This window comes from Callorhinchus milii, unplaced genomic scaffold (genome assembly GCF_018977255.1).
Source record: "Callorhinchus milii isolate IMCB2004 unplaced genomic scaffold, IMCB_Cmil_1.0 Scaffold7, whole genome shotgun sequence".
In the NCBI taxonomy this organism is placed as follows: Eukaryota; Metazoa; Chordata; class Chondrichthyes; order Chimaeriformes; family Callorhinchidae; genus Callorhinchus; species Callorhinchus milii.
The window spans coordinates 5,546,549-5,569,469 of NW_024704748.1; the positions used below are offsets into that span (position 1 = coordinate 5,546,549).

General features: G+C 46.5%; 1 protein-coding gene across 1 annotated transcript; it reads left to right on the forward strand.

The window, feature by feature from the left end:
* Nucleotides 1-1,782: 1,782 nt before the first annotated feature.
* Nucleotides 1,783-22,608, forward strand: vps26a (VPS26, retromer complex component A). Its single transcript, XM_042337057.1, has 9 exons — nucleotides 1,783-1,870; nucleotides 5,579-5,728; nucleotides 15,613-15,688; nucleotides 17,946-18,102; nucleotides 18,425-18,589; nucleotides 19,126-19,232; nucleotides 19,633-19,701; nucleotides 20,502-20,644; nucleotides 21,748-22,608. Exons 1-9 carry the CDS (start codon nucleotides 1,868-1,870, stop codon nucleotides 21,856-21,858), a joined length of 981 nt encoding a protein of 326 aa, XP_042192991.1. The 5' UTR covers nucleotides 1,783-1,867; the 3' UTR covers nucleotides 21,859-22,608.
* The last annotated feature ends 313 nt before the right edge of the window (nucleotides 22,609-22,921 follow it).

A 22,921-nucleotide genomic window follows, 5' to 3' on the forward strand; every position in this document is an offset into this window, starting at 1 on the left:
TTCTCTTTTCAAATAGTGCCGTGGGGTCTTTAACGTTCACTTGAACAGGTACACAGGGCCTCAGTTTAATGTCTTATCCAAAGGACGGCACCTCTAACAATGCAATACCCCCAGGGCTGCATTGGAGCATCATTCATTTTGGAGTTTTATTCTGTTCCTTTGAAAAGTTCTGGCCTTGGGTTCAGTTTCCGTTGGGTTTTTGGGTATTCTTTGTTGTTCTGTGTACAGAAGGCTATTGTTCCTGGCAAAAAGCCTGGTCTTTTACACTAATTTCACTTCTGGGGATGGAACCAGGCAGAGAAATAAGCAGCATAGTACAGTAATGAATCTGGGCTGGACGGGAACCAGAGCGGCCGAGAGGAGTATGATTGCACAACGCAAAGTGTCACTTTAATGTGGCTTCATCTCTATAAATAATAATCCTTGCATTTTACACAGCGCCTAATTTTAAACAGCGTCGTTGAAATATCTCAAAGCGTGAGGGGAAACGTGGCAGCCAAATGCGCACAGCCCCTCCCACAAGCAGTTGTGGATTGAGTGACCAATTTTATTTGGGGGGATTGTTGGCCAGGACACCGGAAGAAACTCTCTTCTCTTATCGAGTAGGTACATGAGGTCTTTAATGTCTAGCTGAACAGGACCTCGGTTTAACATCTCAACAACAACAACAACTTGGATTTATATAGCGCCCTCTCGCATCTCAGAGCGCTTTACAGTAACGGATCCTGGAATCTCATCCGAAGGCGACACCTACAACAATGCAAAATGCCTCAACACTGCACTGGAGCGTTAGCTTAGATTATGTGATTCCAAGTCCCTCTGTGGGGCTTGAACCCACAACCTTTGGACTCAGAGGAGCGCTACCACTGAGCCAGACTGACACACGATGTTGTGCGTAAATAGAGGAACTGTAATGGAATCCTAAAGATGGGCGTAAAAGTTTTCCTCCACAAACCCCGGCTCCAAAGTGCTGCTGAGATTTGCCACGACAGAGCCTAGAGGGTCAGACATTGGGTCAGGCAGGGAATGGGCAGCTTTTATTGAAAACAATATTTTCTGCCCTAGTTTTTGTGCAAGTAAGTAAAATAAAAGGTCTGGGTGAATGTGGCCGAAACTCAAGGAGTGGTTAGGGTGCATTATTTGTGAGTGTGTGTGTGGAGGCTGGGGATGGTGGTAGGTGATCAGGGGAGTGTGTATGTGTGTGGGGGTGGTGGTGTGTTGCTGTATGTGTGTTGGGAGGTTTGTGTGTGTGCATGTTGGGGATATGTATATATGTGTTGGGGTGGTGTGTGTTGGGGGTATGTGTTGGTATATGTTGGGGTGGTGTGTGTGTGTTGGGGTATGTATATATGTTTTGGTATGTGTTGGGGTGGTGTGTTTGTGTGTTGGGGGTATGTAAAATGTGTTGGGGTGGTGTGTTTGTGTGTTGGGGGTATGTATATATGTGTTGGGGTGGTGTGTTTGTGCGTGTTGTGGGTGTGTATATATGTGTTGGGGTGGTGTGTGTTGGGGGTATGTGTATATGTGTTGGGGTGGTGTGTGTGTGTGTGTTGTGGGTGTGTATATATTGTGGTGTGGTGTGTGGTGTGTTGTGGGTGTGTATATATGTGTTGGGGTGGTGTGTTGTGGGTGTGTATATATGTGTTGGGGTGATGTGTGTGTGTGTGTGTTGTGGGTGTGTATATATGTGTTGGGGTGGTGTGTGTGTGTGTTGGGGGGGTGTGTGTGTGTGTGTGTTGGGGTGGTGTGTGTGTTGGGGGTGTAGGGCCCCTTTAAGAGGGAGTCATGTGACAGCGGTGGCGCGGTGCCCCTTTAAGTGAGGTCACGTGAGGCGCTGCGGCCCTTGGTAACGCGCGGCGGCCGGACCATGGTGAGAGCCAGTGACACCCCCACACCCCCCACACAGGCCCGGGCGCTGCTGCCCCCGACACGGGCAGAACCGCGCCGCCCAGAGCCCGGCCCGGCCCGGCCCGGCCTCCCCCCCACCCCACCCCCACCCCACCCCCCGGCTGTCAGAGCTGCCCGGGCCTGCAGTGACGTCAGGGGCCGGGCAGCCTGAGGGGAGGTGAACCGCCCCACCCCCGCCCCGGTCCCGGCCCCCCCTCACCCACCGGCTCCTTACCCCCCGCGACCCCCCCCCCCTCACCGGCTCCCTACCCCCGCGACCCCCCCCCCGACTCCCTACCCCCCCACCCCGGCTGTGTGTCCCCCCCCTCCCCCCCTGTCAGGCGCTTAGAGTCGCTATCCAACGTTAAAGATGCCACGTTAGTGCCTCAGACCATCCAGAACTCTGCAGCTCCTGACCTCTACCGTACCAGTCAGCCTATCACCCCCCCTCCCCCCCATCCTCGCCCTCCCCCCCCCCGTCCTCGCCTCCCCCCCCCGTCCTCGCCCTCCCCCCCCCCCGTCCTCGCCCTCCCCCCCCCCGTCCTCGCCCTCCCCCCCCGTCCTCGCCCTCCCCCCCGTCCTCGCCCTCCCCCCCCCGTCCTCGCCCTCCCCCCCCCGTCCTCGCCCTCCCCCCCCGTCCTCGCCCTCCCCCCCCATCCTCGCCCTCCCCCCCCGTCCTCGCCCTCCCCCCCGTCCTCGCCCTCCCCCCCCCGTCCTCGCCCTCCCCCCCCATCCTCGCCCTCGCCTTCAGAGCCCTCCGCGGCCTCTTGCTCCTCCCGACCTCTGTGACCCGCTGACTCCACGTCACGTCAACCCGTGCGCTCCCTCCGCTGTGACCGGCTCCACGTCCCCCCCCCCCCCCCCGGCCTGTTCGCCCCACCGTTACCATCTGCGGGTCGGGCCTTCAGCCTCTCTGCCTCCGCCCTTTGGAACTCCATCCCCACAGTCCCTTCGCCTGCCTCCGTTCCCTCGCCTCCTTCAAGTACCGTCTCAAGACCCTCTTCAAGCGCACCGACGGTCACCCAAGTACCCCCCCCCACTCCCTGCTCTCCTACCCCTCCTCATCCCAATCTGCCCACAAAATATACAGTGAATCCACTTTACAGTATATTCTGTGAAGCACTTTGAGACGTCTGGATGATGTATTAAGGCGCTATATCAAATGCAAGAATTATTATATTATAATCCCCAGCTCGGGTGAAAATCCTTGGCTGTCTTGACCGCCCCACTATTGGTGGCCGGGCTTTCAGCCTCTCTGCCCCCACCCTTTGGAACTCCATCCCACAGTCCCTTCGCCTCGCTCCCTCCCTTGCCTCCTTCAAGGCACGACTCAAGACCCTCCTTTTCGACTGTGCCTTCAGCCAACCTCCTACCTCTTTGCCCTCCCTCACCCCAACCCTGCCCCTCCCACGCTCGGTCCTGATCCCCGACTGTTCAGCGCCTTGGGACGTCCTCCCGACGTGAAAGGCGCTTTACAAATGTAATTTTGTTGTTGTCGTCAAGTGCCTTGTGATGTCCTTGATGTGAAAGGTGCTATATAAAAACAATTTGTTGTAGTTGTTGGCTGTGTAGGGAGAAGTCGTTTGTTTGTTAACCTTTCACACACAACAAACCTGCACTTCAGAGTGCTGCTTTCCGTTTTAATAGTTTGTGGTTCCCTGAGAAGCCACAGGAGTTTGAGCGCGCAGTGAGCGCAGCTCGATCATCTCCTGTCCAGAACTCAAACAATCAGCACAGGTATAACTCCGAGAAAACTGTACCTCGATAAAAGTACGGCACCAAGATTTTTTGCTGACCCAATATAAATGAATATAAATAAATCTATCGTGGAGTCCTGTAACATATTGGTTAGACCACTTGCCTCGCAAACGAGATCTCTTGTTCGATTCTCGGGCAGGGCAAAACCTTTGGCAATTTTTCCTTACTCCATATGCCTTTGTTTACCTTACAGTAAGTAAGAACCCGGTTATTAGTCCATTGGCGGATCGCTTTCTGGGGATAATAATCCCTTCAATATAAATAAATAATTTGGTCATTCCATCCACGACTGTTTATGGGACACTGCTGTGTGCAATTGATTGCCTTGTTTTATGGCCAAAATATACAGTGAATTCACTTTACAGTGTATTCTGTTAAGCGCTTTGAGATGCCTCGAAGACATGATAAGGTGCTATATCAAATGCAAGGATTATTATTAGTAGTAGAGATTTGGGGGAGGAAGAATAGGGAGAATATGCTAAATAGCAGAGGGGGTAATGTATATAACTCCAAAAGCGGGAAGGCAGGTGGACAAAGCTAATGGATTTTATAACTAGGGGCATAATATAAAACCAAATACATTTGGTATAACTCCTTATGAAATGCTCCAGGACGCTACCCCATGTGAAGGGCTCTATATAAATGCACGTTGTTGTTGTCTTATCATTTTGTTCAAACGTCTTTACAGGATTCACTATAAAGTGTGATGACTCTTAAGTTTGCAGATGAACTTGGCAGCCACTTTGCACACAGAAATTTCCTATAATCAGCCATGAAGTGAATGACCAGTTTTATCTGGGGGCGGGGGGAATTGTTGGCCAGGACACTGGGAGAGAGGAACTCCCTTCTCTTTACGAATAGCGCCACAGGAACTAGAGCGATAACCAAAAAGGAATTAATTTGCAGTGGAGAGAATGGCTGGTGTAAGATGAGGCATTTCGGTCCATTGGGTGTGCAGTTGTTGTTTCAAAGAACAGTGAAGATGTAATGGGCCTGAAATGTCTTCTGTGCTGTAAATTTCTATGGTTCTATGAATCACTTATTCCTGCCCTGACGTGAGCCTAGCTGGCCTGTAGTTTGCAGTCTTACCTCATTCCCCTTTTATAACAATGGCGTGACCTTTGTAACCCACCAATTTCTTGGGATTCTTGCGTGTAAGAACTTTTGAAACATTTCATAGTTTTAACTATTGGTCTTTACCTCCCTCAGCATTCCAGGAACAAATCTCATCAGGCCACAGCAACATGTTTATTTCAAGCAGTCACTTGAAGCCTGATTGTTATACATGTAAAGTTCAGCTTCATAGAAACAGGATGGAGCCATTCAGTCCATCACAGTGGACCTTTTTTCTAAGCCAGTTAACTTCCATTATCAATCTCCATTTTAAACATCCCAATTGCTTCCTTGGCCTTCCAAGTCAGCGGATTCAGCACTCTCGTAACCCTCAGTGTAAAGAAATAATAAGTCTTGCACTTGATTTAGCACCTTTATCACGTCTCAAAATGCTTCATGGGATTTAGTGTAGTGACTCTATATTTGTAGGTGAAATCTGCAGTCAGTTTGCGCACAGCAAAGTCCCATAAACAGCCATGAAGTGAGTGACCAATTTTATTTGGGGGGGTTGTTGGCCAAGACATCGGGAGAGAGAAACTCCCTTCCTTACTCGAACAGTGCCACAGGATCTTTAACATCCATCTGAACAGGCAGTTTAATGTCTCATCGGAAGCGCGGCACCTTTTCACAATGCTGCACTCCACCAGCATGGCACTGTCGCGTCAGCCTTGTCTGAGCTCAAAGCCCTGATGTGGGGCTTGCACTCACAAACTTCTGAGCCAGAGTCGAAAGTAATACCAAGCGCGCTAGGCTGATGCAGTTTTCCTGCATGGTGCAGATTGAGCAGGTGATGGTGACACTCTTGTTTCTCTCTGTTTAGAGTTTCCTCGGGAGCTTGTTTTCTCCAGTGTGCGACATTGATATCATCCTGAATGATGCGGACACCAGGAAAACAGCAGAGATCAAGAGTGAGGAGGGCAAAGTGGAGAAACACTACCTGTTCTACGATGGCGAGTCTGTCACAGGGAAGGTATGGGCTCTCAATTCAAGCTTCATTTGTCATTCTTCCATTCCCCTACAGTGATGCTCGAAATGAGGCTTGTGTGGAGGGTGTAAAGAACAACAGCTTGCATTTATATAGTGCCCTTCACGCGGGACAGCATCTCGGAGCGTTTAGCAGTGGCAGACCTGGCACCAATAGTTGAGTGTAGTGTTCTTTAGACATGAATGTGTGAGAAGGAAGAGGAAAGAGTTTGGAAAGTACCAAAACCAGCTCGTAGTTTAAAGCCACTGTTTATAATAATAATCCCTGCATTTGATTTAGCAGCTTATCGTCTTAAAGCTTCACAGAATTTACTATAAAGTAGTGACTGTCTTATTTGTCCATCAGCAAATGCGCACAGCAACGTCTCACAAAGAGCAAATTAAATCTGGGGGCTTATTGGGCAGGACACCGGAAGACACAAACTCCCTTCTCTTTTCCAATAGTACCATGGGATCTTCAATGTCCATCTAAACAGGCAGACGGGACCTCAGTTTAATGTTTCATCCGAAACCAGCAGCTCTGACAATGCCGTGCTCGCCCAGTATCACATTGTCAGCCTAAACTGTGACCCACTGGATGTGGAGCTTGAACCCACAGCTTTCTGACTCGGAGACGAGCATGTGAGTGACTGGCAAAGGCTGACGCATAACTTGCAATTTCTCAGAGGCTTTGATATCTTAACAGGAAAGAAGGAAATTCAAGATGTAATCTGACTGCCAACCACATCAATTTAGGGCTGCTGTTTTATGCATTCACTGATATTGTAAACTGTTTTATCAGAGCCACAATGCAGGTCCAAGCATTCTGGCACAACCTGTCTTCCTTACATTGCGTGATTGTTGTTTACAGCTTTGTTTTCAGCAAATCATTTATAGCACTCATCCTGAGGGCACTGACTATCCTATCCTCCTTTCCCAACTCACATACTGGAGTAGCTATCATTTCCTGCCATCCAGCCAATTTCCCATGCAGTTCAGAAACTTCCCCTCCTGTTCTGTATCTTGCGCTCTTATAGACAGGTTTCCTGCATGACATGTGCTAAATGCTTTGCTGAAATCTATATATAGAACATCTATGAACCACAGATTATTCATTTGTCAGCCTGGCTCAGTCGACAGCAACAACAACAACAAATTACATTTACACAGCGCCTTTCATGTTGGACGTCCCAATGTGCGGAACAGTCAGGGATTTGGACCTGAGTTGGGGATTGGGATCAGGAAGGGTTGAGAGCAGGGAGGGTAGGGGTAGGAGGGTGGCTGAAGGCATGGTCAAAGAGGAGAGTCCTGAGACACTTTGAAAGAGGAAAGGGAGGGATCGAGTTGAAGGGATTGTGGGATGGAGTTCCAAAAGGTGGGGGCAGAGGGGGAGAGAGGCTGAAGACCCGACAGCCAATGGTGGGGCGGTCCAGGCAGGAGAAATGGAGCAAGCCGGAGCCCACGGAGGGAGTGGCCAAGTCTCTATGGAGTTAGCAGGTCACAAAGGTAGGGAGGAGCAAGGCCATGGAGGGCTTTAAAGGCAAGGACAAGCATTTTGAACTCTTATCATCTGGGGCATGGGGAGCCAGTGGAGCCGGGTGAGGATGGGGGTGATAGGGTCATGGAGCCTAATGCGGGTGTTGGAGTGAGTTGGGGTGCAGGTGCAGTGTTGGGGAACAACAGCAAAAAGATTACATTTGAACGCTGCGTTGTTGCAAGTAATGCTTTGGATCAGACATTTAACCAGAAGCCCATTCAGGTGGATGTTAAAGATCTTAAAAGAGAAGGGAGTTTCACCCTCCTGGTGTCCTGGTTAACAATCCCCCAGATAAAAAAAATACCGTATTGTTCACATCATGTCTGTTTGTGGGACATTGCTGTGTGCATATTGGCTGTTGGGTTCACCTACAAAATACACAGTTGCTGCACCTTGGAGCATTTTGAGATGTCCTCTTGACATGAGAGCTGTGTTATCAAATATAAGGATAGTATATTATTTCCTGCATCACTGGTACCTCAGAAAGCCAAAAACAAGTCACCTCTTGAGCCTCTATCATTCTTCATTATCGCCTCCTCCGGGTTGCTGCCTCTGTGTTCCCTGTTTGGCAACAGAATGTTGGAATTGAGCCAGCCCTCTGTGTTAATCTCAAGTCTGGTTCCTGAGCCGGATGGGGGCTGGGGGCATCCCGCTCAGCTCCTGTTAACCTCGCAAGCCAAAACCCTAATGGGTAGGGTGGTCTGAGCTGGACAAGCAGTGGGAAAACTGTGACATCAATGGCAAGTTATGTGGTTTTAGCTGGTTAGACTCCAGCAATTACCCCATCACACACTCTGAGGTCCCCAAGTCTTGGCTCTTGCCAACCTGTGGAATAGCATCTGGAATTAGGTAAGCAGGAATTTCCATGTGTAGGTGGGATGCATGGAATTCTCAGTTTGATTTGTATACTCTTAAGCATGGTGATGGGTTAACGCTCGTGTCAGAGTCCCGGCTGATCAAAAAAAATTCCCCACAATAGACGTCAAATGTTACACTTCCTGTTTTGCTTATTCTTTGTAAACTGATGTCGATTTCCCCGATCCTCTGGCATTGCTCCATTTTCCAATGAGTCCTTAAATCTACTTGTCAGAACACAAAGTAGTTTGATGTATAATTCTAGAATGAACAAGCCCCTAATGGAAGTATTACCAGTGGTGCTTTCTGCACAAACCCAGCGCACAGGAAGTGGTGTCAGTGACGACCTGAGACCCAGCCTTCAACCATTTTTATCTAGGAGCTCCACACCTTACCTGGCAAAATGTGTGGAAAATCTTAGTTTACTGTATATAGGGAACGCTGGTAGAGTGCTGCCTCGCTCACAATTTGGGTTTACTGTGGACACACACTAACTGGATCACACAGAAAGCTTCACTAGTGTAACTTCATGATCGAAGCCAATGGTTCTTTCAGCACAAACCCAGGGCACAGGAAGTGGTGTCAGTGGCGACCTGAGACCCAGCCTTCAACCATTTTTAACTGCAATGCAATAAGCTCACTTATCAGGTCATGGTTACCTTCCTCCGTTCAGCCATCCTCTTGTTATCTTGTCTCTTTATTGTGCTGGAACAGTGTGAAGTGCTTTAAGATACCTCAATTCTGCTGCTATTTCTGTTCAGCAAATCCTTCTTGCTTTATCCTTTCAGCCTGGCTCACTTGATAGCACTTTTGCCTTTTAGGCAGTAGGTAAAGGGTTCAAGCTTTGCGTTGGGACTCTGAACTCGTAGCCCAGGCTGAGGCGGTGCAATGAGATGCATTGTCGGAGGTGCCGTCCTTCAGACATTAAACCGAGGTCCCACCTGCCTGTTCAGGTGGACATTAAAGACCTCATTGCACTATTTGAAAACAGAAAGAAGTTTACCCTTGTGTCCTGGCCAACATTGTGCCAAGTAAATTGATCACCTGACTCTCTCTCTGGGAGACGGAAAGAGTCCAGACATGGGATGCCAATCCTGGTCTGATCGATGGTGCAGTGTAACAGTGGGCAAAGAGAATTGCATTTGTTTATTTTCAGAATTAAACAACGATATTGATATAGAAATTTCAGCAGATGTTTTTTGGGGGACAACATGAACCTACTTGTTCGTCAATAATAATCCTTACAATTGATCTGGTGCTTTATCACTTTTTAAAGGACAGAGACACAACTTTAAAATAAGAACTGTAAAGTGTGATGATTGTGTGCTTTGTAGGTGAATGTGGCAGCCAGTTTTGCATGGCGTGTCCCACAAACAGCCTTGGAGTGACCAATTTTATCTAGGGGATTGTTGGCCAGGATACCGAGAGAGAGAAACTCCCTTCTCTTTTCCTGTAATCCAGTGAGATTGTTAACGTCCACCTGAACAGGCATATGGAACCTTGGTTTAAGGTCTCATCCGAAGGACAAGTGTTTAAGTGTTTATTTGGCTGAATTGTTGTGATTCAGGAAACATTAGTTTATTTGTGTTAATTCTTCTGATGGGAACAGGTGTAGGAGCCAGTGATTGTGTTTCCAAGGAGAATGAGGTTAAAGTTAGACGGGGGATGATGCCCTGCCTTGTGAGCTGTGGATCAACAATTCCTTGTTGTTTTCGTTAACCTCAAAGCAAACGTACCATCATTCGTCATAGCTTTTGATTTCAATGGCACATTATTTTCTTTGGCACGAAGAATATTGAGGAGTGCAGTGTGTTTTGAAAGATAATAATAATAATCCTTGCATTTGATATAGTGACTTATCACGTCGTTGAGACGCCACAAAGCACTTCACAGAATATATTGTGAAGTGAATTGACTGTATTTTGTGGGCAAAACACAGCAGACAATTGCGCACAGTAGTGTCCCACAAACAGTCATCGATTGAGTGACCAAATTCTTATTGTTTAAAAAAGAAATTCCCCCCGTAACACCTTTAAAACAATGTTTTTTCTTTCCCCAAAGTCACAGCGGAACAACACTGTGGTGTGATATGACGTTAGCTGCTACTGACTTCTATCTGCAGACCGGTCACTGGGGGCGGGGATTCTTCCCACTCGGCTCCCGTTAACCCTGAAAGACAAACCTCTGTCAAATAGGGTGATCCTACCTGAACAAATAGTGGAACGATTGCCAGACAGTACTTTCAACGGCAACAACAACTTACATTTGTACAGAGGCCCTCACGCAGAGTAGAGTCCCAGAGAAATGGCAAGCAGTTTTAGCTGGTTAAATCACAGCAGTTACCCTAACAGGCACTCTGAGGGGTATGACAACCCCCCTGGGATGAGGGGGTTGACCTACGAGGAGAAGTTGAGTAGACTAGGCGAGGAGAGTATAGTAGACTATATTCTCTAGAATATAGAAGAATTAGAGGTGATCTTATAGAAACCTATAAGATTCTTAAGGGTCTTGACACTGCACCATAGATCATCCCAGGAGACTGTTTCCCCTGGTTGGAGAATCTAAAACTAGGGGTCATAGTCTCAGGATTAAAGATCAGCCCTTTTGGAACTGAATTGAGAAAACATTTCTTCATTCAGAGGGTATTGAATTTATGGAATTCTCTACCCCGGAAGCTGTGGATGCTCAGTCATTGAACATATTTGAGATTGAGAGGTTTTTAAAAACTGAAGGGATTAAGGGATATGGGGATAGGACAGGTAAATGGAATTAGGTTAGAAGATTACCCATGATCTTATTAAATGGCAGGGCAGGCTCGAGGGGCCGAATGGCTTACTACTGCTCCTATTTCTTATGTTCTTAAGCACTTTGAAACGTCTCAACGATGTGATTGGCAAGGATTATTATTATTATTGTGGGCTTAAGCTTGATGTTGGTCCTTAACTCTGAGTCCAGGCAGACCTTGTTGCAGTGCTATACTGAGGGAAGTACTGTATTGTTACAGAGACATGAGATGTGTAATCAAGTTCCCGTTGGCCTGTTCGGTGCATGTTAAAGATCCCTTGATTTTTGGAAAAGAGAAGGGGGTTTCAGCAATCTAAGAATTCTGTTCATTGCTGTCTGCATTCTTCTATTTAAAGCTTTGGTTAAGTCAGTCGGTAAAGGATTTTTTTTATTAAAAATTCTCCTGAATTGGAAGTGGAAGTTTATGTTTTAAAAATATTGCGCAGATGGTGAGGCCCAGCACTTTCTGGGGTAGATGGTATTTCTTGAGGAAAGCAGTTTCAGTTCTGTTCCGAGTGTGAAACACAGTTTCATTTGCTTCCATTATTAACCTTTAACCCTTTCCCATTGAGAGATCTCATGTAAAGGAAACCCTCCTTTCGTGGATGCTCTAAGGCAGTAGGAATAGCAATGTGTGCAGTTTTAGCTGGTTAGACTCCAGCAGTTATCCCAACACACTTGCTGAGGTCCCCAAGCCTTGGCTCTTGTCCACCTGCATCTAAACTGTCCAGGATTAGGGTACCAGGCTGTGTCCTTCTGATAGAGAGTGCTCATTCCATTCCACACACTGAGAAACCAGTCATACGTGAAACTCAGTAGTTTGGTTTGGAGACTTTTAAGAACGGTAATGGGTTTCTCACACACCCGGCTGATCAAACAGCTCTGAAAGGCAAGTTTCATTTTCCAAGTGTGTTTCCTGTATCTGTTCTATTTCTCTTTGACATGCTGACTGACTGTATGTTCGCAACATTGCACTTTCCATTCAAACGTGTGGTATAGTTACTCCTGCTCAGCTCCACTGTGGTTTCAGCGAAGCGTCTCCCCATTGCATCGTTAATGTGTTTAAACCAAGCGGTCGGTGTTGCAGTGGCCAACCCACAGTGTTATGAACTGTGCGCGTTAGAAGCAAACAAACAAGCAAATTACATTTCTATAATTTCTTTCACATCGGTAGGACATCCCAAGGCGCTGAAGCAGGAAAAAAAAAGTTATGAAAGAGGAGAAGTTGTCGTTAGTCATTTTCTTCCTTTTTTTTGTTGCATCACTTATTAAAACAGTCGGAAGTGTTTCCTTTAGCTATGGGTTTACCTGTGGGGTGGTTTATAGGTGACACTATCTTCCATTGTGTGCTTTCAGGGCTGTTTGGTCAGCCGGGTGTTGAGACAATAAGGCCACGGGGTAACTCTCACCTGGGAAGGCACTGAGCCTGCAGACGAGGATTGGATGGCACTAAACAGGCAGGAAACATCCACTCTTATCTATAATCACATCAGAACTAATAATATCCAAAGTAGAAGTAGCTAGACCCGAAAGGGGCCTGTGTTTTCACGCCTTCCACTTTCATTGCGTTAGTTCCTGTTAAAGCATCAAATAATACTCTTGATTGGTGAAAATGAAAGGGAAATAAGTGGAGATACTGGGCATGGCTTAGCCTGTGGCATTTTCGTTCGCCACATTCGCTCACAGATACAATGACATCACTTTACAGTATATACAGGCTGGGTGGGTATTTGTGGGCGAACACAGCAGCCAATTGCACACAGCATTGTCCCACAAACAGCAGTGATGTGGATGACCAATGCCTACAAAATACAATAGTCAATCTACTTTACAATATATCCTGTGAAGCACTGAGATGTCTCAACGACATGATAAGGCAAGGATTATTATTATTATTATTATTATCTCCAGTTCTCTTCCAACCAAGCTAATTGTGTAGGAACAGAATTGTTGGGATGCTTCACTAAGAGCAGTCAGGTCTCTGAGCTGTGTGTGGCTTCCTCAGCGAGTTCTGCTGAATTCTTACTCCCACTTTGTTGCGACATTTCGAACAAACTTTTGATTCTTTGTCAATTACGCCGTTCCCTTCTGATGTAAATCAGTGAATCATGGTCGGGGATAGATTCTATAACTGTAAATAGCAGATCTGTACAAGCCTGTACAGCAAACTTATACCAGCTCTAAACATTCAATTGAGGTATTTACATGCTTTAACTTGTAGTTCATTAACCCAAGACTGTTCAGAAAACCAGTTACCTTTTAAAAACAGACACAAACTGATTGACCAAATCGATCGTTCAGAATCATAGAAATTTACAAACCGGGAGAAAACAAAAAACTTGCATTTGGTGCAGCGCCTTTCATGTTGGGAGGAGTACCGTGGACCCGCCTGGCTCAGGAACCGGACTAGGGACCGTCACAGAGGGCTGGCTCAATTCTGACGTTCAGTTGCCAAGCACGCCACCTTGTATCTAACTCAGCTGTAAGAGATTTACTTCACATCCTTCTTCCCCCTCCACCGGCTGCCCCATTACAAGAGCCTTGAAATCAAACCCAGACAGTTAGGAATGTGGTCAGGAAGCAATTTTTCACACAGGGTTGTGAAGATGCCATTCTGGCCACAAGACGTAATTGGGGAATCTGTAGGAAGGGTTAAAAAAACAGACATAGATTTGGGGAATATAGGTATTGTGTGGGTATGGTAAAAAGGCAGGCCACTGGGATTAAAAGATCTGTTGAGATCTAATAAACACGAGATAAATGGCCTCTTTTTCCTGTTGTCCTTTGTTCCTGAAACAGAATTAGTAATGAATCCTTTGCTCATGACCTAACCACCTTGCGGAATAGTGTGTCAGCCTTGCTCAATTGGTAGTGCTCTCGTCTCTGAGTCAGTAGGTTGTGGGTTCAAGCCCCACGTCAGGACTTTGAGCTCAGTCTTGACACTCAAGTGCAGCGCTGGAGGAGCACAGCATTGGTGAAAATACCGTTCTTTAGATAAGATGTTAAACTGAAGCCCCACCTTTGCCTGTTCACATGGCGGCTGAAGATCCCAACGGCACTATTGGAAAAGAGAAGGGAGTTTTTCTTGATGTGTTGGCAGGCAATCCCCCAGCTGGGTAAATCAGGGTTGAAGCCCCACTTTGTTGTATTGCATCGTTTTACTTTGCCCCCCCTCTTCCCCTTTGCTGCCTTTACTGCGATCGTCTGTACAGGGCAGGAAGGGAGTAAGAGGGTCAGTCACTTTCCTAGTAACCAAGCTCCTGCCCCATGGTGTTGACTTGAGGACTTGAGTTTTCTTTGAGATGCTGATAATAATAATGACAATAATAATAAACCATGTATTTGATATAATGCCTTATCACATCTTTGAGACGTCTCAATGAGCTTCACAGAATATATTGTAAACAGGAATGACTGGGTGTTTTATGGGTGAAATGTGGCAGATAATAGAGCACAGTATTGTCCTGCAAACAGTCATGGATTGAGTTGTTTTTATTGATAAATTGATAGATTTCTCCCCCTGAGCCACGGGTGGTGGGGTGGGGGTAAGATCGAGAGACTGGAAATAATCAGGACACGGCACGGCTTGTGTCTGGTTTCAGAATGACGCACACAGAGAGGTATTGTCTGTCTCTGTCTACAAACTGTGAGAGAAATGTTTATAATGATAGAGATTTCAGCTACATCAGAGGAACAGTCAAGGATAAAGTCCTGCAGTGACCTTATCCAATGTATTGAACAAGTGTGGCCTTGTATTAGGAAAACACGGGAGGGAGCTGGCGTCCTCATCATGGTCGCTGTCCTCATTGCTTTTGCCACGGCAGAGGTCCAAAAAGATAGTCCATTGCTGATCTGAGCTCAGTTTATCTTCCCCTCCCTCCCTCCCCCTGCAAGAGGGAACACACTCAGTGGTTAGTGCAAGCGAGAGGACCTGGGTTTGATTCTCAGGCCGGCAAAACCTTAGGCAAGTTTCCTTACTCAACACACCTCTGCTTAACTAGCTTGGCAAGCGCTAGTAATACCATTGGATCTTTAACGTCCGCCTGAACAAGCAGACAGGACCTCAATATTTGTTCTGAATTTACTCCCTTCAACCGCAGGCCATGTCTTCTGATTATAGCGCTTATCATGGTCTACATGATGGTCTAACGGTAGACTCAGTGTCGCATGCTTAGTTCTAATTTTACCATCGATTTTGTTTGAGTTTTAATCTTATCTTCTCGCTTAACACAGTTTGTGTCAGCTGCCATGTTTGACACATACGGAAACCCATCAGCAAGCTTTGTCTCCATGATAAACCACTAAATTCCACATCTATCTTGCACTCCCTCCCCGAGGGAAAACCTGCTTTTATCTAATCTCACAGAGTATTACAACAACTTGCATTTACGTAACGCCCTTCGCGCGAAGCAGCATCTCGGAGCGCTTATTAGGCGCAGGTTGGCAAAAGCCAAGCTTGGGGACTTCATTTGAGCATTTGAGCACTAAGGAGTTTAACCAGCTAAAACGTGTCATTGTGAACACTATCTGACCAGCTTCCTGTCCCCAGTTGACTGCCCCTCCAAGTCAAGCACTCAGACGCTACGACATGAAAGGCCCTTTATAAATGCAAGTTGTTGTTGAGCTCCCATCAGTTTTTTTCTCTCCACTTGAACACTTCATGTTCTCCCTGTGGTGTCACCTGCCTCTTGCTAAACAAAGCTTATTCCTTACAGGTGAACCTTACGTTGAAACAGCAAGGAAAACGTCTAGAGCACAAAGGAATTCGGATCGAGTTTGTAGGACAAATTGGTAAGTTCTCGAGCAGTCTGTATTATAATTATACTTCAATTATTCTCCAGTTTTCTCTCTATCCTTAAAGTACTCCGAGACGCTACTCCATGTGAAGGGTGTTATATAAATGCAAGTTGTTGTTCTATTGGTTCCATGGATAGCATGCCCTGCAAAAGAGACACTGTGCGGCCAGGGAGTGTAATCACAGCCAAGCCTGACAGATCATATCCGTACCCAATGTGACACCCAATGCAACACGCCCAATGCTTCAGTTAAGTGGGTTCTCCTTGGAGCTGGTCTGGCTTCACGATGACATGCAAAGGAACGTCAGAATCGAGCCGGCCCTCGGTGACAGTTTCTAGTCCGGTTCCTGAGCCAGGCGGGTCCGCAGTATTCCAGGGTTCTACTGATGACAGCACAGCTCAGCCTGGCTCATTGGCAGGACCTGGAAGGGCAGACCAGTCACTGGAGACTCACTGACCTTTGGGGAAACCAATGTGTAGTTTTCTTGCCTCGCTGTTCCTGTGTTGAACCTATGAGGCCCCCTCCTGGTAAACATGTGCAATGGCCCTCCCGGCTTTCTGTGTATGAACACTGTGTCGTACGGCCTCAAGGAAATAACAGCCAACGGTTGTGTCAGTGTGGTTTTCCACAGAATTCCCTTTGTAATGGCTGCTGTGGCTGTGTGACTTCCAACACATCTACCAACCTAGAGGGGCGATATTAGCCAGAGGGGCAGTGTTAGCCCCTCAATATGAGGCGTTCTTAGTCAGTAACAAAATAAATGTCTTTAGATGAAAGTTGAGGTTTAAGTTGTCTATAAAATGGTTCGTGATCAGAGCAGAAGGTTTTAGTTGCAGAAAAAGCACAAAATATTTCAGCACAAATAATAATCCTTATAATCCTTACATTTGGTATAGCGCCAAAGGGAGTTTTCCATCGGTTTTATTCCACATGAGCCGTCCAGTCGAACCCCACTCTGCTCACTGCTCCGCTCGCTGAGTTTAATATTCCTTTGATATTCCTCCTCTTCAAAATTATAATAATACTAATAATAAAATGAACCCTTGCATTTGATATAGCCCCTTAAGTTTTTGGGACGTCTCAAAGTGCTTCACAGAATATATTATAAATTGGATTAACAGTATTTTGTGGGTGAAACTCGGCAGCTGATTGCATGTAGGAGTGACCCACAAACAGTAGTGGGTCACTCCTATGCAATGGAGTGATTATTACCCCCGGAAAGTGATCCGCCAATCGATTTACAGCCAGGTTCCTACTTACTGCTAGGTAAACAGAGGCATGCGGAGTAAGGTTTCGCCCATTCCGGGATTCAAATCCAGGTCCGCTCGCTTGCAAGGCAAGTGTGCAAACCACTAAGCTATGGGACTCCACGAGATCTATCTAGGTCACTTGAAAACCGATTCTGCTTAAGTCTAGTTTGTGGCAGAGAATTCCACATTTCCCACCGCTCACTGTGCAGAGATTTTTTCTGACCTCCCCTTTAATTCTTTTGAGTCTCTCACTCAGTTTATCTGGCCAAGACAACAATGGGGGGGGGAAGGAAATCCTTTCTCTTTCCAAGTAATGTCATGAGATCATTACTCTTTTAGTCCATTCAAAGAGCCGGGTTTGAGCTGTGCTTGGATGCAGCCCACCTCAAGACAAAGGTTGGGTGTCTTAACAAAATCACATGCTTCGAGATTCGTGAAAAGGTTACTAACTGTTCTGTAACAGAACAAAGGGCCATTCTATATTTTTTATACATAACTGAGGATTAATGGATTATCTCTGGTTATTTGGTAGCCTGAGTCATCTGTTTACATTCACAAGGATTGCCAGGCTGTGACGTGGACTGGATGTGCTGGCTCGAGGCCTTCTCAATGAGGATGTTCTACACTAAAGCGTTTCCTGCTGCTGATTGCTATGTTCCCTCAATGCCAATAGTGCTCCCTTTAAACATAGTGAAGATGGGCTGAGCTTGAAATACATTTTGTGATGGAAGAGCCACACGAGTGCAAAGTTACAGGGGATTGTTGGCAAGGACAGCGGGAAAGAGAAACTCCCTTCTCTTTTCCAATAACCCTTGGCATCTTTAACGTCCACCTGAAGAGGCAGAAGAGGCCTCGGGTTAACATCTCATCCAAAGCAGCACTCCCTTAGTTACAGTTTTGTGTGGTAATGAGCAGTGAGGCTGTGTGAAAAGACTGCCTGTCTGCCCGGCTATGGTGGGGTTAAAGACCTCTCACTTTCCTCTCTTCCCTCTACATTGTAGAGCTGTTCAGCGACAAGAGTAACACCCACGAGTTTGTGAACCTGGTGAAGGAGCTGGCGTTGCCTGGGGAGCTGACACAGAGCAGGAGCTATGACTTTGAGTTCATGCAAGTGGAGAAGCCGTACGAATCGTACATAGGAGTCAACGTACGGCTCAGGTAACATGGTCTTTCAGTGCATTTTTGATTCTGCTTGTTTTTCCCCCTCTTTTTCTGCCCTCCTCTGCTGATGGTGAATTGTAGTAGTATTATTATTGTGTTTGAAGTTACAGCTAATTGTTTGCTTGTATTTTAAGAAGTAACTACATACAGCATTCCGTGCTGTAACTACATAAAGTGTTACTTCACGGAAACAGGTCATTCAGCTCAACTAATCCACATTGGTGTTTATACTCCCCACGAGCCCCCACTCCTCCCAGTCACCTCTCCCACTCCCCTCTCCCAATCCACTCTGTTCCGTAATGCTGAGCTCTTTTCCCAGGTACTTCCTGAAGGTGACGATAGTGCGGAGCCTGAGTGACCTGGTGAAGGAGTACGATCTGATCGTTCACCAGCTCGCCACCTACCCCGACGTCAACAACTCCATCAAAATGGAAGTGGGCATCGAAGACTGCCTGCACATCGAGTTTGAGTACAACAAGTCCAAGTGAGTGACACACCACCACTCCCCCGTCCCTAGTTACACAGCACTGACTGCAATTGCAAATTCACAACTTTTCCATTGGACCTGGAGGAATGTGTGTGTGTGTGTATTGTGTCTGTGTGTATTGCCCACAATGACACATGTGTAAAACTATTACTGTGCTTGAATATCCAAACCAGACTGAGTTCTGCATATGTCTGCCACCTACCCATGGTAAATTCCCATGTCTAGAGTGGAATGTGCACTCTTTCCCCGGAGGGACGCATCGTATTTACCTAATCCCAGAGAGTATTGGGCACAGGTTGGTAAGAGCCAAGGCTTGGGAGGTTTTCTTGCCCCAAGTGACTGGTCTGCCCTTCCAGGTTGTGTTGTCAGAGGTGCATTTGCCTAGAGTATTGCAGACACGCCTGGCTCAGGAACTGGGCTAGAGAACGTTAGAGAAAATTGACTCTGTTCCAGTGTAGGTTGAGGCTGAGCTAGCCTAGTCCACATGGCTTGGCTTTGATCTGATTGGCTTTTTATCTTGACTAACATTAAAGGTACCACCTGAAGGATGTCATTGTTGGTAAAATCTACTTCTTGTTGGTGAGAATCAAAATCCAGCACATGGAGCTTCAGCTGATCAAAAAGGAGATCACAGGCATCGGTGAGTGAGAAGAGTTTGTCAGTCTGCAGCCATTGCTGCTTCCTGCCACACCTGGCTACTCGGAACAGTCACTGCACTGGACAGCAATTAACATGAAGCTCTACCTTGCATGAAGGGCCCTATATCAATGCAATACAATGCAGGGCGAAAACTTAGGCAAGTTCCCTTACTCCATACACCTCTGTTTACCGAGCAGTAAATAGGGGTTAATAATCCCTCAAAAAAAATGTAACAAAGCGGTATATCAAATGCAAGAATTATTATTATTAAATTTACATTATGTAGCACGTTTCACATCAGGAAGGCATCCCAAAGCGCTTGAGTGCATGTTGGAGTTGTTTCTAAGTACAAGGTGCTATAAAAATGCAAGTTCTTCCTTAATTAATTTCAATCCCTTTAGGGCCCAGCACAACAACCGAGACAGAAACTATTGCAAAGTATGAAATAATGGATGGGGCGCCAGTTAAAGGTAAGGTATCACTGGCAGCTACTCTCAACATTTGAGTCAGTAACACTCATCTCTGTGTGAGAGGGTTTTGGGTTCAAGCCCCACATCTGGGCTTTGGGTTTAGTCTAGGCTGGCACTCTTAATGCAGTGCTAGGGGAGCTCTGCGTTGCAAGAGGTGCTGTCCTTCAGATGAGATGTTAAACCGGGGCCCCATCTGTGCATGTTCAGGTGGACATTAAGGATCCCATGCCATTACTCAAAAAGAGAAGGGAGTTTTCTCTTTCCCAGTATCCTGGCCAATAATCCCCAAAATGAAGTTGGTCACTCACTTCATGGCTGTTCATGGGTTGTTGCTGTGCACAAAGTGGGTGCTCTGTTGGCCTACAAATATGTAGTCACTACATTTTACAATAAATCCTGTGAAGTGTTTTAAGACATTTTGATGACGTGATAAGGCACTGTATAAAATGCAGGGATTATTATTAAGGGGATGAATATTAAAGGGCGAGGGGAGAGTGGGAAACTAGACTGTGTGGCTTATGTACAAAAACCCCAGGCAGATGAATGGACCCAGTGGCCTGTTTCTGTGCTGTAATGTTCTGCCAGTTATAATTTTTAAAAAAAAAAATGTGGTCACTCAATCCGTGACTGTTTGTGGGACACTGCTGTGCGCAATTGGCTGCCGCGTTTCGCCCACAAAACACAGTCAATCTGCTTTACAGTATATTATGTGAAGCTCTTTGAGATGGCTCGATGACGTGATAAAGCGCTATATCAATTGCAAGGATTATTATTATGTTATTATTTTATTTGAAACCCAGGTGAATCCATTCCCATCCGACTCTTCTTGGCCGGATATGACCTCACGCCGACCATGCGGGATGTGAACAAGAAGTTCTCAGTGCGTTACTTCCTAAACCTGGTGCTTGTGGATGAGGAGGACAGACGGTATTTCAAACAGCAGGTAACTTCAAGTCACATTTACACAGCACCTCCCACATTGGGAGGACAGCCCAGGGCACTTAACAATTCTATTTTGAGCACCCAAGCTACAATGGGAGCCGAGAGTTGGAGGGGAAAGACAACTGATTTAAGGGGTAGAGACAGAACTTGAGGGAGGGAGCAAATCAGCGGATATGGGATGGAGTTCCAGAAAGTGAGGGACAGACAGGTTGAAAGCCCGCCTGCTGATGGTGGGATGGGTAGAGTGGAGGACATAAAGCAGGCCAGTGCTCGCTGACCGAAGGGAGCAGCTGGGTCAGTGTGGTTGAAGGAGGTCATAGAGGTAGGGAGTGGGCAAGATAGGGAGTGAGTGGAGCCAGCAAGGATAGGGTAACATGCTTCCTTCCGGAGCCTGGATTTTATCTTGTTCGGTGTGAGCCCTAGACTGAGTTTACAGAGAAGCAAATCATTCTGGAGCATGTGTGTGTGTTCAAGGCATTCTACTGCGTCTGTCTCGCATGAGACTCCCTCTGTGTTGGCAGTAGAGATCTCTGGACCAGAACTGACTGGTGTTTTCTCCGGATTATTGACAATTAATTGTTCAAGCCCCATGTTGGGGGCTTTGAGCTCATAGTCCAGGCTGATGTTCCTGGGGGGAATGGCTCATTCAGGTGAGACATTAAACTGAGCCCTGTTCAGGTGAACATTAAAGATGTTGCTATTATACTAAAAGGCTCTATTGGCCAACAATCCGCCAGATAAAACCAGTTATTCACTTTGTGGATGTTATAGGACGTTGCTGTGCGCAATTGAATGTCACTAAATTTTAAGCTGAATCCTTTGAAGCTTTGAGATGTCCTCCTGATGTGAAAGGCGTGATATCAAATGTGAGAATTACTATTGTATTAAGTAGTTGTGTCTGTACTCCTGGGTACTGACTGCCTGAGACCCTACCCTGTGTGGAGGGCGCTATATAAGTGCACGTTATTGTTTAAGTTGTTGTTGCCTGGTGGGACATCAGATCACCACTCAGAGCTTTAGCTTTGCTGTTGGTTTAACTCTAACCTGAAGATGCTTAAGCCTTGTAATGAAATGTGTTGAACCATTTATTCCGCTTCTCATCAGGAAATAGTCTTGTGGCGGAAAGCGCCAGAGAAGGTGAGGAAGAGAACCAATTACCACCAGCGGCTGGAGTCTCCGGAGCCCCAGGCCTCCGCTAGGCTGCCCGAGATCTGAAACCGCCAAGAGCGTGGAGCCAAGAGGGAACCAAGGCCAGCCTTCCTCTCTTCATCTCCTGCGCTTCTACCATCTTTCCCTTGCACTCTCGTACAGCAACGGTTTCTTGCGCCAACATTGAAAACACTGGAACACTTAAAGCTAGCATTTTATACTGCACATTTTACAATTGTTCAAGGTAGGCACGAAACTGCACTGAGCAGACGGTTCTGACTTTATAGCTCAAACATATTGTACTTCAAAATTGCTGCATGGAGGCTGGTTATTTTTGAGCTTATTGTGTTCTAATACTGTATTTTCTCTCTCTCTCCCCCCCCCCTTACCCCATTCCCACCTGTTTTTTGGGGTCGCATGTCTAAGGCTGTGTGGTGTGTTCAACCCTCAGCGACTGCGGTTTAACACTCCGTTGCAGAGGTGGCACTGGGGTAAACAGTGCAATAGTGGGGTTTGCAGCATCACAGGCGGGCCCTTGTATCCAAGGTTAATGGTTGGTTCTCTGTGCTGGGATGGTTATTGTCGCTGGAGATGCCTGTGAGTAAAATCATCTGGTCCCATTGCTTTCTGTAAGTGCCCGAAAGAGAGCTGAACTAAAGCCAGTTATGCCAAAAAAAAACTCTCAAATCACGGTCACTTGCAAGGGATGGTCCAAAGTTTAATCCAGAATAAAGATTTGTATTTACAGGTACCTCAGATGTATAATACCAGTTGCAAATATGTATCCATCTCCAATAAAAGATTCACTCGTCTCTGCCAATGTTTGAGAAGCTGCTTTCAAGAACGTATCCGATTCACAGAAGTGGTGAGAGAGCGATGGCAAACTGGGAATAGGAAACGGTGATTTTCTTTTGTTAAATTAAAATCTAAAGCTAGCCATGATGCAGATACGCTGAGCCAAATGGTCTCTTTCCTGGAATGAAAGTTTCTGTTCTCTATTCCACCTAACTCTAGAGCGCAGTGATTAATTCTGCAGTTAAGGTTCCACAGTGTGTGTCAGCTTTGACAGACAAGGCTTTCAATCTGGGAGAGGATTTCAGGCTGTTCTCACACAAACCCAACAGAGGCC

Excerpts from the sequence above, each read along its gene's own strand:
- vps26a (XM_042337057.1), top strand. Across the intron at positions 19,233-19,632 it reads AAAGGAGATCACAGGCATCG|GGCCCAGCACAACAACCGAG; the intron begins GTGAGTGAGAAG and ends CAATCCCTTTAG. Across the intron at positions 20,645-21,747 it reads GACGGTATTTCAAACAGCAG|GAAATAGTCTTGTGGCGGAA; the intron begins GTAACTTCAAGT and ends GCTTCTCATCAG.